Below are 18,693 nucleotides of genomic sequence, written 5' to 3'. Positions count from 1 at the left end.
TTCCTTCAATTCCTATTTTGCTGAGAGTTTTTATCATAAATGGGTGTTGGACTTTGTCAAATGCCTTTTCTGCATCAATTGATAAGATCGTGTGGTTTTTGTCTTTTGTTTTATTTATATGGTGGATTACATTAATGGTTTTTCTCATATTAAACCAGCCTCGCTTACCTGGTATAAATCCCACTTGGTCGTGGTGGATTATTTTTTTGATATGTTGTTGAATTCTACTGGCTAGAATTTTGTTGAGGCTTTTTCATCTATGTTCATGAGGGATATAGGTCCGTAATTTTCTTTTTTTGTGATGTCTTTACCTGGTTTTGGTATCAGGGATATGGTGGCTTCATAGAATGAGTTAGGTAGTATTCCGTCATTTTCTATGCTTTGAAATACCTGTAGTAGTAGTGGTGTTAACTCTTCTCTAAAAGTTTGGTAGAACTCTGTAGTAAAGCCGTCCGGGCCAGGGCTTTTTTTTTTGTTGGGAGTTTTTTGATTACCGTTTCAATCTCTTTTTTTGTTGTGGGTCTATTTAGTTGTTCTACTTCTGATTGTGTTAGTTTAGGTAGGTAGTGTTTTTCTAGGAATTCATCCATTTCTTCTAGGTTTGCAAATTTGTTAGAGTACAATTTTTTGTAATAATCTGATATGATTTTTTTAATTTCAGTTGGGTCTGTTGTGATGTGGCCCATCTCATTTCATATTTGGGTTATTTGTTTCCTTTCCTGTATTTCTTTAGTCAGTCTAGCCAATGGTTTATCAATTTTGTTAATTTTTTCAAAGAACCAGCTTTTGGCTTTGTTAATTCTTGCAATTGTTTTTCTGTTCTCTAATTCATTTAGTTCAGCTCTAATTTTTATTATTTGTTTTCTTCTGGTGCCTGATGGATTCTTTTGTTGCTCCCTTTCTATTTGTTCAAGTTGTAGGGACAGTTCTTTGATTTTGGCTCTTTCTTCTTTTTGTATGTGTGCATTTATCGATATAAATTGACCTCTGAGCACTGCTTTTGCTGTGTCCCAGAGGTTTTGATAGGAAGTGTTTTCATTCTCGTTGCATTCTATGAATTTCTTTATTCCCTCCTTAATGTCTTCTATAACCCAGTCTTTTTTCAATAGGGTATTGTTCAGTTTCCAAGTATTTGATTTCTTTTCCCTAATTTTTCTATTATTGATTTCCACTTTTATGGCCTTATGGTCTGAGAAGATGCTTTGTAATATTTCGATGTTTTGGATTCTGCAGAGGTTTGTTTTATGACCTAATATGTGGTCTATCCTAGAGAATGTTCCATTTGCACTAGAAAAAAAAAGTATACTTTGCAGCAGTTGGGTGGAGTGTTCTGTATAAGTCTATGAGGTCAAGTTGGTTGATTGTAGCAATTAGGTCTTCCGTGTCTCTGTTGAGCTTCTTACTGGAAGTCCTGTCTTTGTCCGAAAGCGGTGTGTTGAAGTCTCCTACTATAATTGTGGAGGTGTCTATCTCACTTTTCAGTTCTGTTAAAGTTTGTTTTATGTATATTGCAGCCCTGTCATTGGGTGCATAAATATTTAATATGGTTATATCTTCCTGGTCAATTGTCCCTTTAATCATTATGTAGTGTCCTTCTTTATCCTCTGTGGTGGATTTAACTTTTAAGTCTATTTTGTCAGAAATTTATATTGCTACTCCTGCTCTTTTTTGCTTATTGTTTGCTTGATATATTTTTTCCCATCCTTTGAGTTTTAGTTTGTTTGTGTCTCTAAGTCTAAGGTGTGATTCTTGTAGGCAGCATATAGACGGATCGTGTTTCTTTATCCAGTCTGAGACTCTCTGTCTCTTTATTGGTGCATTCAGTCCATTTACATTCAGCGTAATTATAGATTAGTATGTGTTTAGTGCTGTCATTTTGATGCCTTTTTATGTGTGTCTTGACAATTTCATTTTTCCACTTACTTTTTTGTGCTGAGACTTTTTTCTTTGTAAATTGTGTGTTCCTCATTTTCATAGTATTTGACTTTATGTTTGCTGAGTCCTTATGTTTTTCTTGGTTTTTATTTTGAGTTATGGAGTTGTTATACCTCTTTGTGGTTACCTTAATATGTTTTTTTTTTTTTTTTTTTTAATATTTACCCCTATTTTTCTAAGTGAAAACCTAACTTGTAACTTGTATTGTCCTGTATCGCCTTGTATCCCTCTCCATATGGCAGTTCTATGCCACCTGTATTTAGTCCCTCTTTTTGATTATTGTCATCTTTTACATATTGACTTCAATGATTCCCTGTTTTGAGTGTTTTTTTCTTTTTAAAATTAATCTTAATTTTTTTTTGTGATTTCCCTATTTGAGTTGATATCAGTATGTTCTGTTCTGTGACCTCGCGTTGTGCTGGTATCTGATATTGGTTTTCTGACCAAACAATTTCCTTTAGTATTTCTTGTAGCTTTGGTTTGGTTTTTGCAAATTCTCTAAGCTTGTGTTTATCTGTAAATATTTTTATTTCGCCTTCATATTTTAGAGAGAGTTTTGCTAGGTATATGATCCTTGGCTGGCAGTTTTTCTCCTTCAGTGCTCTCTATATGTCATCCCATTGCCTTCTTGACTGCATGGTTTCTGCTGAGTAGTCTGAACTTATTCTTATTGATTCTCCTTTGTAGGAGACCTTTCTTTTATCCCTGGCTGCTTTTAAAATTTTCTCTTTATCTTTGGTTTTGGCAAGTTTGATGATAATATGTTGTGGTGATTTTCTTTTTGGATCAATCTTAAATGGGATTCGAAGAGCATCTTGGATAGATATCCTTTCGTCTTTCATGATGTCAGGGAAGTTTTCTGCCAACAGATCTTCAACTATTCTCTCTGTGTTTTCTGTTGTCACTCCCTGTTCTGGGACTCCAATCACACGCAAGTTATTCTTCTTGATAGAGTCCCACATGATTCTTAGGGTTTCTCCATTTTTTGAAATTCTTTTATCTGATTTTTTTTTTCAGCTATATCAGTGTCAATTCCGTGGTCCTCCAGATCTCCCACTCTGCATTCCAATTGCTCGAGTCTGCTCCTCTGACTTCCTATTGCATTGTCTAATTCTGTAATTTTATTGTTAATCTTTTGGATTTCTGAATGCTATCTATGGATTCTTGCAACTTATTAATTTTTCCACTATATTCTTGAATAATCTTTTTGAGTTCTTCAACTGCTTTATCAGCGTGTTCCTTGGCTTTTTCTGTAGATTGCCTTATTTCATTTCTGAGGTCATCCCTGATGTCTTGAAGCATTCTGTAAATTAATTTTTTATATTCTGCATCTGGCAATTCCAGGACTGTATCTTCATTTGGGAAAGATTTTGATTCTTTAGTTTGAGGAGTTGTAGAAGCAGTCATGGCCTGCTTCTTTATGTGGTTTGATATCGACTGCTGTCTCCGAGCCATCTCTAAGATATTGTAGTGATTTATTCTATATTTGCTCACTGAGTCTTATCTTGTTTTGTTTTCTTTCAATATACGTGGATGGGCTACTAGATTGTGCTGTCTTTATTGTTGTAGCCCTTGAATCACTTATGTCCTATTACCAGCTGGTTTGGGCTGTTGCCAGATATATAAGCCTAAGAGTCCATTCACTATTCTTGAGTAGAATCTGATTTTGGGTCATCAAGTGTGTGGTGCAGACTGTCACCTATCCACCTAGAGAAGTAGTGGTGATAGTTGTGTGCACCAGATTCTAGCAACACCAGGGTTTCACACTCCAGGGGGGGCAGGATGCTGACAGGCTTCCCCCAAGTGCCAGTGAGGTAGGTGTGTCTCTATTCCTAAGGCACTTTGGTGGGTGGGCTCTGCAGCTGTGCCTTAGGCCCTCAATGCAAGTACCTCTACAGATTGGTAGGTGTCACCCTCCTTAGACCCCTAAGGCAGGAGGCTGGATGGTCTGGGGGGAGCTCAGCCCTCAGTTCCCTGTTGTGGGTCAGTGATTGCTCTGTTGGATACGCAGAGATATCAGACCTGGGAAACTTGTCTTTCTAGTAATCCGCTAAAACAATTATAGTCAGATCCCTACCAGAAATGCCTTTGCATTATAATAGCCACCTTGTTCCCTGTAGGGATGAAAGCCCGAGACTGTGGATCACATATGCTTGGCTGGAGCTGGTTCTGTGTTTTTAGTCCAATTAGGGAAGGATTTTTGGTCCCTGGGTTTTTTGTAGCTGCTTCTCTCAGGCCAGGAGAATGGGTTAGGAAAAGACCAAAAAAAAAAAAAAAAAGAAAGAAAGAAAAACCACAGTGCACTTCACTCTTTGGCTCAGGAAATTCCAATGTTAATGAAGCCGCCTGGGAAGGGGAGGGGAGGGTTCAGATAAATAGGAGAGGTAGAACCCCAGAATATAGACAAAGTTACTTATCTTGCTTGGGATGACTGTTTTATCTGATATTCCTGAGGGGCGCGTCGATTGTGTGCGCTGGCTGGGTAGAGATTGCCCCCAAGGGTCAGGCCCTCGTCCCGTGCTTGTGCTGTCTCAGAAGCCATGGTCAGTTCCTCCGCTCCCAGTCCAAAGCCCAGCGCCAAGGTTCCCCGGCTGAGACGCCGCATTACCGGCTCCAAAACCAGTCGCTGCCTCCTGGTGACTTCTCTTCCTGTCAGCCGCATCGCTGCGCTGCCTGTGTGCACTGGCTGGGCTTCCCCCGAGGTCACTTCTGGGGGCTAGGGCTGCGTCCCGTGTTTGCGCCGTCTCAGGATGCCATGCTCGGCTCCCCTGCGTCCAGTCCAAAGCCTGGCGCCAAGGTTTCCTGACTGGGACGCTGGCTCCAGGCTTCAAAAACAGTCACTGCTTCCCCTTGGCTGTTCATTCTCAGTCTCTGTCACTCAGGTCAACTCTTTAGATCTGTGTTTGATGGTTAGGGTTCATAGATTGTCATGTATGTGATCCATTCACTTGTTTTTCCGAGTCTTTGTTGCAAGAGCGATCCGAGGTAGCTTCTACCTAGTGAGCCATCTTGGCCCCCCAGGAGCAGAAAGTTCTATGTTTTAATGGTTCCAAGGATTGTGGCTTTTAATATGAGCCTAAGAATATTTACTATTGGTAATTACATGTATCAAAATGTTCATTGTAGAAAACTGTGTTTGATCACTGTGCTGATGTATACATTTTAAATCCACTGTAAGATATCAAATAATCTCTTTCCACTTTTTTGTTCAGTTCTGAAACCAGCTGCTCGTGTGGCACTCCTTTCTCTGACCCTATCTACCCAGAGCTTGGTGAGATTTCACAAGTTAAAAGGACATTGTCCTTCAGACTGCCAATAAGGAGATGCCAGTTGCAAGCTTGGGAGTCCATGTGACCCCCTCACTCCTAACCTGCTGACTAGTTTCGAGCTTTTTCTCTGCTACTTCAAGATGTCAGCTGTAAGCTCAGGGCTCTTGACCTTCCCTCACCTCTGACCCTAGCCACCTGGAGCTAGGTCAGACCTCATAAGTTAAAGGGACACTGTCTTTCAGACTGCCAAATAGGCAGATGAGAACCTCAAGTTTGAGATCTACAAGACACTCTAACTTTTCACTGTTGTTGTTATTAGGTGCTGTTGAGTCAGTTTCGACTCATAGTGACACTGTGAACAACAGAACAAAACACTTCCTGGTCCTGCACCATCCTCACAATCGTTGTTATGTTTGGGCCCACTGTCGCAGCCACTGTGAATCCATTTCGTTGAGGTTCTTCTTTTTGTGATGACTCTCTACTTTACCAAACATGATGTCTTTCTCCAGGGCCTGATGCCTCCTGATGACAGGTCCAAAGTATATGAGGCAAAATCTTAACATCCTTGCTTCTAATGAGCATTCTGGCTGCATGTCTTCCAAGGCAGATTTGTTTGTTCTCTGGCAGTCCACAGCTCACTCAGTATTCAGTCATTAGTGTTCAATGTATCAAATCTATTCTTGAGATGGTCTCTAAATTCAGGTGGGATACACTCAAGGTCATACTTTGGCTCTCGTGGACTTGTTCTAATTTTCTTCGACTTCAACTTGAACTTGCGTATGAGCAATTGATGATCTGTTTTGCAATTGGCCTCTGGCCTTGTCCGTTTTGATGACGTTGAGCTTTTCCATCATCTCTTTCCACAGATGTAGTCAATTTGATTTCTGTGTATTTCATCTGGTGAGGTTTGCGTGTATAGTTGCCATTTATATTGTTGAAAAAAGAGATCTTTCCAATGAAGACGCTGTTGGTCTTGCAAAATTCTACAGTGTGATCTCCCACATTATTTTTATCACCAAGGCTGCATTTTCCAACTACTGATTCTTCTTCTTTATTTCCAACTTTCACATTACAATCACCAGTAATTATCAATGAATCTTGATTGCATGTTTGATCAATTTCAGACTGCAGAAGTTCATAAAAGTCTTCAATTTCTTCATCTTTGACATCAGTGGTGGGCGTGTAAATTTGAATAATAGTAGTATTAACTAGTCTTCCTTGTAGGTGTATGGATATTGTCCTATCACTGACAGTGTTGTATTTCTGGATAGATCTTGAAATGTCCTTTGTGTCCATGAAAGTGAAGCCATTCCTTTTCAATTTGTCGTTCCTGGTGTAGTAGGCCATACGTTTGCCCAATTCAAAATGGCCAATATCAGTGCATTTTAACTCACTAATGCCTAGGATATCGATCTTCATGTGTCCCATTTCATTTTTGACAACTTCCAACTTTCCTTGATTCATATTTCATACATTTCCACATTCTGATTATCAGTGGATGTTTGCTGCTGTTTCTTCTCATTTTGAGTCATGTCCTATCAGCAAATGAAGGTCCTGAAAGCTGGACTCCATCCATGTCATTAAAGCCAACTCTACTTTGAGGAGGCAGCGCTTCCCCAGTTGTGTTTTAAGTGCCTTCCAATCTGGGGGGCTTATCTTCTGGCAGTATAACAGACAATGTTTCACTGCTGTTCGTAAGGTTATCACTGGCCAATTTTTTAAGAAGCAGATTGCCAGATCCTTCTTCCTAGTCTGTCTTAGTCTGGAAGCTCCACTGAAACCTGTCCACCATGGGTGGTCCTGCTGGTATTTGAAATACCCATGTCCAGCGTTGCAGCAACATGCAAGCCACCACAGTATGGCCAACTGACAGAGGAGTGGCGGAACACAAGGTAAATCCTAACCAAGAGAAAGCTGGCAGAACTATACTAATATATATATATAAAAATACACACACACATATACACACACACATATATATATAAATTGACTTTAGAAACTTTGTTTTAAATTATAGTGAAACAACACATAGAGGCTTATTATTTAAATGGCCATAAATATCTTTTCAACACAGATTGAAACAATAAGAACATGCTCGAAAGAAGAAAAGAACCATTTTCAGCATTTTCTATCACTTAGATGGGGTAGCATACATAATAGTGCTCAGTGATTATGAATTTTTCATGATATTGTGGCAACAGATTTATTATTTTTCAAGTCTGAGTGCCTTGCTTGAATATTTTAAAAATCCTACTTGAAAAAGAGCATTTGACAACAGCTATGCATTTGTAGCCTATTCAGAGAATGAGTTAAACAAAACAAAACAAAACAGACAAATGAACAAAATGACCTTCCCCTGCAATTTCCCCCAAAGGCCTGGTTGGATCTTTGTTGAATGAATGAATGGAATTTTGAGCAGAGAGTCCACTACAAGTATTTAATGGATCTTCTTCTAAAATAATGGAGATTTTTTTTTTTTTTTTTTTCCCCACATACCACATTGTATTTGAGCTTTACAACCCCAGGAAATAGGACTTTCTACCTGGAGAGTGGTGGGCCAAATTAACTAAGAGACTGACACAAGAGAAGCTGGAGAACACTGAGGAGAATGCTGCACAGGTGATAACTAACATGTAAGGTAGGGTGGCCTAAGAAAAAAGGTATGGAATGTAGAATTGTGACGGGAATGGTTAATGTGCTCAGTTACTCACCAAAAGGTTGGAAGTTTGAGTCCACCCAGACGCAACTAGGAAGAAAGACCTACCTGTCTACCCCTGAAAAACCATCCACTGAAAACCCTACGGAGCACAGCCCGCCCCGACGCACGTGGCGTCAGAGCAGAGTTGAGTTGGAGCTGGAGTTGACTTAAGGGCAACTGCTTCTGTAGAAACCTACTGATAAGAATAATAACTACTATTCAAAACTTTTTATGTATCTAAAGCACTTAGCACAGTGCCTGGCCCATACTAATCGCTCAGTAAATGCTAGCTGTTGGTGCTGTCATTATTATCAGGAAAACACAGCTGTAGGCCTTTCTTTTGTAATTTATAATAAAATGTTTTATTTTTAAGCAGGAATTCCACCAACGTTCATTAGAAAATTTTAACTTACCAAGACATACAATCTAAAAAATTAATTTTTAGAATAAAAAATCCATGCATTTTAAAGAATATTCATAAAATTCCGATAGAAGAAGAATGCATTCGTGAACAAAAACCAAAACAATCAAATAAAAAGATAGTCATCCACAATCCCAAACTTTGAGAGTAATGTTGTTACTATTTTAGGGAATAACCAAACATTTTTGGACCCTCTTCCAACATACAGAAATATTTTTTGGCTCTGAGGATCCTAAGAACTCAGCATGAATTTGTTTATCAGAGAATTGATCCAAGTCGGTTCATCAAGCAGGAACTGAACTATAACTTTTCCAAAATGCTTTCCTCATTTGCAAAAGTACTGCCTCAAACACCTAGGGCATTTAAGTTAAAACCAGCTCGCTTTCCAGGGCCCCACTAGGCTGATAACTCTGTAAGTATAACAATTGTGTGTTGCTTTCTGCGCAACTACTTTGTCCCAGGAGTCCCTGGGTGGTGTAAATGCTTAATGTGCCCGGCTGCTAAGTTTGGTGGTTCAAGTCCACCTAGAGGCGCCTCAGAAGAAAGGTCTGATGATCTACTTCCGAAAAATCAGCGACTGAAACCCTACGGAGCACAGTTCTACTCTGCACACAGGGCATCTCCATGAGTCAGAGTTGACTCGATGGCAGCTGGTTCTGGTCCTGGTAATTTGGACCAAGAGCTGGTGATTCAGAGAAGAATATTTATCTGGGGTGAATATCTGCTCAGTAAGTTGATGGAGGAGCATCATGTGAGTTTAAGAGCTGGTTGGTAGAGGGGTGGGGACGGTCTTTATTCATATGACACAGCTGAATTTTGGGTATATGCCATGTGCTTGGTGGACGTTTATTGACTGAAAGATAAACTGATGGTATTTTGGAGGCTCTGGAGGTAACCTTCAGACAAAACATCTCCCTGTCCGTCCCAGGGCTGTTTCTTGAAGCAACCAAGTTCCTCTGCAATGAGTATAGGACAATCTAAAAGATCCCAGCACACAAACTCTCTGAGGGACAGAATTACTGGGCAGAGGGCTGTGGGGACCATGGTCTCAGGGAACATCTGGCTCAATTGGCATAACATAGTTTATAAAGAAAATGTCCCATGTTCTCCTTTGGTGAGTAGCATCCTGTTTTCACCCTGTCTGGAGAAAGGGAGAATGAAGAAAACCAAAGGCACAGGGGAAACATTAGTCCAAAGGACTTATGGGCCACAATTACCACAGACTCCACCAGGCTGAGTCCAGTGCAACTAGGTGGTGCCCGTCTACCACCACCGACTGCCCTAGCAGGGATTACAATAGAGGGTCCGGGACAGAGCTGGAGAAAAATGTAGAGCAAAATTCTAACTCACAAAAAAAGACTGGACTTACTGGTCTGACAGAGATTGGAGAAACCCCGAAAGTATGGCCCCCAGACACCCTTATAGCTCAGTAATGAAGTCACTCCTGAGGTTCACCCTTCAGCCAAAGATTGGATAGGCCCATAAACAAAATGAGACTAAATGGGCACACCAGCCCAGAGGCACGGACGAGAAGGCAGGAGGGGACAAGAAAGCTGGTAATGGGGAACCCAAAGTCGAGAAGGGGAGAGTGCTGACATGTCATGGGGTTGGCAACTGAAGTCACAAAACAATGTGTGTATTAATTGTTTAATGAAAAACTAGTTTTCTCTGTAAACCTTCATCTAAAGTACAGTACAAAAATAAATCAAAGACCCCCAGCACAAACTGTCTATTCACAATGCTAGACTTCTTGATCTGACTTGTGTCTGTTAAGGCCACCAACCTCACTAACTCTTCTGTTCCAGTCTTGAATTGCTCACTATTTTTTCATTTGTGCCTGATTTTGTCTTTGCTTCTCCATCCCTGCAAAACATCCTCAGAACCCCCGTATGTAATGCCCTTTTTGAACCGTCCATCTGGATACTTCAGCTGCTTTTATCCTCAAACAGTAGTCTAGTGTCTAGGATGACTGTTTCTGACCTTTGATTCTTAAGGATTGAGTCCATTGGATTAATCACAGCCCCCTTTGGCTACCTTATTTGCAAAGAGGAGTCTTCTCACGGGAAACTCCTATTAACCACATGTACGTTACTGGGAATAAATTTATCAGATAGGTTTTCCAACATAAGGCCCAGATGGTATCTGGCAGAAGAAAAATGAGGCCATGATGGAGACAGGAAGGTCACTCTTAGGCCTAATGAGGTGGATTGGGTAGGAAATCTCTTGATGACTTCGTGTCAAACAGAGGACTGTGTGTGTGTGTTGTGTGCTGCTGCTGAGTCCGACCCAGACTCATGGTGACCCCATGTACAATGGGATTGGACTGTTGTGATCCATAGGGCTTTCGCTGGCTGATTTTTCAGAAACAGATCACCAAGTCTTTCTTCCTAGTCTGTATTAGTCTGGAAGCTCTGCTGAAACCTGTTGAAGCATCATAGCAAGCCTCCACTAACAGACAGGTAGTAGCTGTATATAAGATGCATTGTCTCCTGTGCGGAAAATGAGAATTCTACCACTGAACTACCGTTGCTCCCTGCGGTGTGTATAAGACATGTATGTACTATATCATTAGTCCCCCAAACAATCTTGTGAGTTGATATTATTATCCAAATTTTATGGGTGGTGGGGCGAAGCTCAAAGAATAACTTGCTTACAGTACCCTGTTGTAGGGAGAGAGGAAGAAATTGGGATCAAGGGTAGTAGAGCCCTCACCTTTCTCACTATTCCTTGTGGGATCTGCTTCCTCCAGCCCACGCCCTCTCTCCTCAACAGAGAGAGCCTGCAGGGCTAGACCCAAACACAGAATCTCCATGGCATATAGAGTAAATAAAGGAAGACAAATGAACATGACCGATCTAGTTTGGGCAAAATAACGGGAATAGCATCAAAAGCCACCAGAACTACCACTATGTCACAACCCACACGGCACGTATATGCTGTTTTAGATAACTCCACAGACACTTTTGATTTTATCTTTACAATCAATTAGTATGAAGGGCCGATTTTATTTTCTCTAGTACCCAGATTTTTCTTAAGATAAATCTATTTTATACCCAATGGATTGGCAAAAATTAAGAGATGGTCAAGAAAAGCTGTTGGAGAGACTTAAGAACATGGGTGACTCCTAAATTGCTGCAGAGACTAACCGATACGTCTACTTTGGAAAATCACCTGGGACAACTGAAGAGATGCTCAGCAATTTCACTCTTAGCTATACCCCAGCGAAATTATCCTATTATACAATGGGAGCATAGGGCCAGTGATGTTTGTGACAGCATTTTTCATAAAGAGCAAAAAATGAAAGCTACTTAAGTGATTGTACTTAATTATGGATAAAAATTGTATTATATTTACACAATGCGACGCTATCAATGAAAATGAACTAATTACATCTATACATGTCAGCTCAGAAACTTTGAGGTTCACAAAAGTTAAGTCACAGTGTGGGAATATTGTAGTACGGTGACTTACCTGTTCATTTTTCAATCCTTAAGTGCTCTTACCTTTGCTTTGCACGCTGTGGTTGGTCTCAGTGAATGAACAGCTAAAGATCATGTTAGAATGGAAAGAATATTAGTATTTCCTGTGTGGGTAAAACTCCATTCAGAGTCAAGGTCAACGATAACGGTCTGAAGTCACATCTGTAAAGCACTTTATGTTTTGCTGGACATGCTGGAAGTATCATCTGTTTTGTAAGGCAGGAGGAGGCTGTTCTTTCCCTCTTTTCTCAAGACTGGCACACATTAGATAGGGAACAGACTGATGAACCCATATAAGGTCCCCTTGTCATTTCAATAAGCACATATTATGATTCTCTCCTTTTGGAAACCATGAATATAGACTGGCCTTGAAGCTATAGTCACCAAAGACAATCATATTTGACTGGCTGAGGCTTATATCCTACAGGAACTATTTACCAATTGAGGGTGAGTCAAACATAGCAGGGAAAAAGAGTACAGAAATTATTTTTTTCCTTCTTGAAATGTGAGCTAGGTGAGAATTCTGTGGCTTATTACAAAGAAACTCATCAAAGAAGGGGATTATAAAAAATATGGAGGAATGGAAAAACCAACATGCATTTCTAAACGAACACAAAAGTGAACGCTACCGAGACTGTTCATCAATGGCTTTACCAAGATTAACACTGAGCTCGAATTTTCTACATCTTTTTGTGTTGTGGTCAGCCTTGCCATAATAAGCCCCAGGTGCTACAACAGTTAAATCTAATTACATGGAACATTCTCGATATCAAGGATAGTGCGATTGACTAAGGCCTCTGGGTTAATTAAATGAAACCTGACCTGTTTCCAGCCCCAATGAAATCAATAAACTCTGTATCTGATTTTTGTTGTCTATGTGGAAGCCTGGGGCCCTGCAGCTTGCTTTGTAGATGAAAACCCTAACAGATTATCCGATACCACACTGAGCTGTCCTTGCTGGTCAGATTTCCATTGACACCAAGTCTTTGACTCTGTTAAAAATAGGATTCCTTTACTAGGAACCAGTGTAAAACCATTGTTAAATGTTTGGGGAGAGAAAACATGAGTAGCAAAATGTCACTGCTCTAATTTCTCAGAAGTTTTAGAAAATCTTGATAGAATAGGAATATCCTCCGAGGATATTCTGGTATACTTACAGTAAATTTTAACGGATAGGTGAAAGGTAGCATCCTTGCTATCTACCACCAGTCTGTCAGTTTGTCCTAGTGCGGTGGCTTGTGTACTGCAATGATGCTAGAAGCTATTCCAGCAGTATTTCAAACACCTGCAGGGTCACCCATGGTTGACATGTTTCAGCAGAGCTTCCTGGCTAAGAAGACTGGGAAGAAAGGCCTGCAGATCTACTTCCAAAAATCAACCAGTGAAAACCTTTAGGATCACAACAGGGTATGGTTCAATACAGTGCTAGGAGATGAGCCCTCTAGGCCAGGAAGCACTCAGAATACCCAGTGGCTACAACCATGGATTCGAGCATACCAGTGATTGTGACGATGGTGCAGGACTGGGCAGCATTCAGTTCTCTTGTACATGGGGCTGCCATGAGTCAGAGTCAACTCAGTGGGAACTAACAACAACAGCAATGCTAGTTATGGGCAGGCACCAGAGAGAGTAAGGATCTGGGGGCTGTATTTCAAGTTGTTACAGGCAGGATGGGCTACTGAAAAGTGCCTGAGGTTTGGAGTTGGACTTGACTTCAATGATAAAGGATTTGGCCTCTCCGAACCTCATTTATTCATTCTGGGGAATGTGTATGGGTCAAAACTATCTCCTGCATTTATGTGTCTTTAAGCTGGGGTCTGAGGGATAACTAGGAGTAGGGAGAGGGTGGAAGGAGGTGAGTACGGGAAGGCAGAAGAACAGCATGTGCAAATGACTGTACTCAGTGCCAATATGCATGTCAAGGTAGCAGAAACATCTGATGAGGCTGGAGGGTAAAGTGTGAGGAGACAGTGGCGCAAAGACTGGAGTAGCTGGCCTGAGCTCTGGGATCATGAGGGGCCTTGCGGTGCTAATTTTGGATGTCTTGGAATTTATTTTAAGGAATCCTGGTGGCACAATGTTCAAAGTGCTCAGCTATTAACCGAAAGGTTGGCGGTTCAAACCCACCTGCCTCTCCGAGGGAGAGAGATGTGGCAGTCTGCTTCTGTAACGACTTACAGGCTTGAAAACCCTACAGGGCAGTTCTGCTGTGTCTTCTAGGGTCGCTATGAGTCAGGAGCGACTCAATGGCAATAGGTGGGATTATATTTTAAGGAAGCCTCCACTAATTTACAGTGGCCTTGGTCAATGAGTCACCAGCCTGAGTCTTCACTTCCTCAACTCTTCAGTTGAGACAATTGTTACGATGACCTGATCAAGCAAATATTTAGTCAGATAATGCAACTTTCAACTCCCAGCCACATCTGCAAAGAGTTACACAAAAGTGACTGTAAGCTTTAGCGTGATAATCAACTGAAAACAGTTAGAAACAGCCAACTTTTCTTGCCAGATTGATTAGCAACCATTCCAGCTAGTCCTTGGAGTATACTGAAGTCTTAAAATCCCCCCAACTTCTCTAACACTCAGTCAAGCACTTATCAAGTGCAGACAGGACAACACTGTCAGCTTCAATAGCAACTGTGATTCACAGGACTCCCGTGGGCCGAATTCCAGGCTTCGTAATCAAAGGCCAAGGATTTTTCTGTTTTCTTAGGAAGGCTTGGTGAGTCATCTTCTGAGACAACATATAGTCTGACTGCCAAACTGGGGACTCAGCAAGGGCTTCCTAGCTTCTTACCTGGCAACGCCAAGAGGAACCTCTTGACTATTTTGGTTTTGTGGCAGCTGAGACAATTCAGGCTTCATGTGATGATGAGGCACTGCATAAAAGAGTGATATAATTTGGTCAGTTTGCAAAAGGAAAAGGATTGAGGACAATTAGAGGCCCAGTGGAACTACTACAGCGAAAACTGTGAGAGCTGGAACTCAGCGGGATTAACTTGTTGTTCCGGGTCTCGCAAGTTTTCCACCTTTGACGGGGTGCAGCCACCACTCTTCTGTTGCTCTCTATCCAGTGGAAAATATTTCCGTTTTCCTTCTCCCACAGGTTTCCACCCTACACAGATTCTGGGTTTTGCCAGTTTTACTGTAAAATTTCATCCATGTAATCACTGATTTTGGAAGCCCCAGTGGCGTGGTTAAGAGCTACGGCTGCTAACCAGAAGATCAGCAGTTCGAATCCACCCGGCGCTTCTTGGAAACTCTATGGGGCAATTCTACTCTGTCCTATAGCGTTGCTATGAGTCGGAATCGACTCCACGGTAATGGGTTAATCTCTGGTTACTGGGAGGGGCCTTCAGGGGTCGATGGAAGGTGTAACCTGTGTATTCAGCAGCTTTCCTGATCTTGGAAATGGCTTCTCCCTGAGGCTATAAAAACCATTTTGAGTACTTACAATCATCAATGAACTTTCCAGAAATACAGCATATTATGTTGGAAGGTATTTTAGGGGTTATTCTGGACTAGTTCATGTAAAAGATTTTTTTCTTTTAGCTTCATTCCCAGTCATTCGTTCATTCCCCTACTGTGGGCCAGGTACTCTGCTATAATCTAGGCATACAGTGGAGAAGCAGGCAGACAGCATCCTTACATTCTAGTGAGAGAGGACAGAAAATAAGTATGCAAGTAAGTGACTAAGAAAACTTCAGACGGTATACGTGATTGTTTTAGTTACCCAGCAAGGCCATACAGAAACGCCACAAGTGGGTGGCTTTAAAGAGCAGACATTTATTTCTCATAGTTCAGGAGGCTAGAAGTCCAAATTCAGGGGGAGGCGTTCTAGGGGGAGGTCCTTTCTTGTCTATTTCAGCTTCCAGTAACTGGCTCAAACATAGTAATGATTGTGAGGATGGTGGCGGTGTTTCCTTCTGCTGCACATAGGGCCGCTGCTATGAGTCAGAACCGACTCGACGGCACCTAACAACAGCTAGCAATCCTTGGAGTTCCTGGGCTTGTAGATTCATCCGCCTCCATGTCGGATAACCTCTGTCTTCCTCCTTGCTTGTATGTATCTCAGTGTCTAATCTGTTGTTTTTATAACCCAGAGGTGATTAGATTTAGGACCCACCCTACTCAGGTATGATCTAATTAACATAGCAAAGAAACCCCTATTTCCAAATAGGTATGGGGGTTAGAATTCCAACATAAACTTGGAGGGACAGAGTTTTAATCCATAACAGTGATATAAAGAAAAAAACAAAGAGCTCTTTTGATAGAGAGAATACTGTGTGTGTTAGACAGCATGGTGGAGGAGAGAGGTGTCTTTGAAAAATGACATCTGATCTGAAATCTTAATAAGGAGAGAGTAACCAATAACCAGTTCCCATTGAATCCATTCTGACTCATGGAGACCCAATGTGTGTGTAATTGGAAAAGTTTCAAACTGGAGGCACTCGTGTCAGACGTAAGAATGACGGGGCCAATGTGCATTCCCAGGAAGCAAAAGATAAGGATGTAAACCATTTATTCATGGGAAGAATGTGTCAAGATGTGTACATCTTGTTAACCGGAAAAAAGTATGTTCACAACTGCAATCACGTATAACTGAACCTGCTGGTGCCACTCACCTAGGTGGTAATTCACTCTGTTCTAGCCAAGTGGCTGACTTTTACATTTCAAAGGACTTCAAGCTGAAGTTGATCTTAATCAATTCAATCATTAACCCGCTACCTTTCCTTTGTTCTCTATGTATAGAGACCTCTCTCTCCTGCTTGAACTGTGGAGTGCTTTGTATTTTTACATGAATGTCTTAGTTATCTAGTGCTGCTATAAAAATACTTCAGGTTGATGGCTTTCAACAAATAGACGTTTATGCTCTCACAGTCTCGTAGGATAGAAGTGTGAACCCAGGGTGCCAGCTCCAGGGGAAGGCTTTGTTTCTTTGCTCTGGAGGAAGGTCTTTGTCATCAATCTTCCCCTGGTTGAAGAGCTTCTTAGCACAGGGACCTCAGGCCCAAAGGATGCATTCTGCTCCTGGCACACCTTCTTGGTGGTATGAGGACTCCCTGTGTTTCTGCTTGCTTCTATCTTTTATATCTCAGAAGAGATTAAAATACCTGATCTTGTAAATTGAGTCCTGCATCATTGACAGAACTGCCTCTAATCCTGCCTTATTAACATCATAAAGGTAGGATTTACAACACATAGGAAGATCACATCAGACCACAAAATGGTGGACAACCACACAATACTGGGAATTATGGCCTAGCCAAGTTGACACACATTTTGGGGGGACACAATTCAATCTATCACAATGAACAACAGAGTTCAAACAAAGAACTGTTCCCGGTGACACAGGGGATAGGGATGCCCACTGCAGGCCCTGGTACACCCGTATTCTCCCATCCCTCCCTTGATGAGGCAGGAGAGCTCTCAGAATCCTGTAGTCCAGTATCTGGTTACCACCAGGAGTATGTTTCCCCCTTGATAATCACGTTTGCAAAGACTCTGCCTGTCACAAAACTGGAGTTATTTAGCAATTACATATGCCACTGGTGTTACTGTTTTTTATGTCCTTTTCATCGTGGAGACATTTTAACTAGCCACCCAGAACTACCAAGGGCACGTCATAATACTCTGGCATGGAAGCACATAAAACACTCCCTTAGTGGCAATTATGAGTAATAAAGTTAGGGAAGCATGCAGACACTTGCGTGTCTTAATTTGTGTTGTTAGTTTATACAATGTCCAAGTTTGTTTGCTGAATGGCTACCTTTGATTGAATAAGTGTGGTTACTTGAAATGTGATTGGAGTCAGCGACTGGTCTACGAATCACACATCCCACAAAATAATTTCGTGTCGTTAACAGCTACCTACAGCATCTGCCCTTCATGAGCAGAACAGTGTCACATCATTGCGTCAATAATCATCGAAGCTTGACATTTAACACCTACCCCTGGTGGCGTAGTGGTTAAGAGCTGCGGCTGCTAACCAAAAGGTCGGCGGTTTGAAATCTACCAGGCACTCCTTGGATACCTTATGGGGCAGTTCTACTCTGTCTATAGGGTCACTATGAGTTGGAATTGACTCTATGGCAATGGGTTTTTTTTTTTTTTAATTACGATGTTGAGCTTTATTGTGGGTAGCGGTACAATTTCTTTTAGGTTTTAAAATAGTTTAGAATTGCCCACAGATGCCCACTTCTCCACAAGAGAACCTTGAGGCTCCATATACCAGGTTAGATCTCTCTTCTTGTTTGACTTCCTCCAAACAAAAAAGAGCAGAATTGAAAACCACAGAGGGAATGTGACCTGGCTAAGACCACACTGTGAGTTGGTGGCAGGCCTCTGAAATCCTCATAAATTAAGATTAATTAAGCCCTAGTTAATGTTACTAAACGCCGTCTTGCCAGCTCTTTGGGCCATGGCGTAGGCTTTTTGGTTGTGGACATAATTCATCATTTTATGTGAATGGTGAACAGTACTTCAAAGGTGAGCAGGAAGGTGCTGCCTACTTAACATGCTGCCATCTAGCAATGAGTGTCGGATCGCATGCTTCTACTGCAAGGATACCAGTAGTGTGCCTGTGTGTGTGTGCAAGTGAGTGCATAGGTGCGTGTGCGTGGGTGATGCCAGAGATGAAGAGACAACTAGAACACCTCTGGAGCAACGTCTTTTCAAAGTGGCAGAGGGTAAGTTGGCAGGAAGTGACAGGGCGACTCCTCATCTATAGTCTGTGGCTCAAGAAAGATCTCTAGCCAATTTTTACCAGCCTTAGGAGATGCCCTGGAGAGGAGTTTGCCTAGTCTGGAAAGCCCCCTGCTCCCTCTGCCCCAGATTTTTAAGTCACCCTGTTTGGACCAGATGACTCGTGAATAGACTGTGAGGTGCTAT

The 18,693-nt window shown here is 41.6% G+C and overlaps 1 protein-coding gene across 1 annotated transcript in view; it reads right to left on the bottom strand.

Moving 5' to 3' along the window:
- The window catches only part of CLNK (cytokine dependent hematopoietic cell linker), a 106,403-nt gene that overhangs the window by 37,480 nt on the left and 50,230 nt on the right, over positions 1–18,693 (bottom strand). The window contains exons 10-11 of the mRNA XM_023549730.2: positions 14,600–14,681; positions 11,827–11,867 (exon numbers count right to left, since the gene is read on the bottom strand). Of these exons, the coding sequence (XP_023405498.2) occupies positions 11,827–11,867; positions 14,600–14,681 (123 nt within the window). The remainder of the gene's footprint in view (positions 1–11,826; positions 11,868–14,599; positions 14,682–18,693) is intronic.

This window comes from Loxodonta africana, chromosome 5, assembly GCF_030014295.1.
Source record: "Loxodonta africana isolate mLoxAfr1 chromosome 5, mLoxAfr1.hap2, whole genome shotgun sequence".
Lineage (NCBI taxonomy): Eukaryota > Metazoa > Chordata > Mammalia > Proboscidea > Elephantidae > Loxodonta > Loxodonta africana.
Note: the sequence above shows the minus strand (reverse complement) of the source record. Positions and strands in the feature narration are given on the sequence as shown.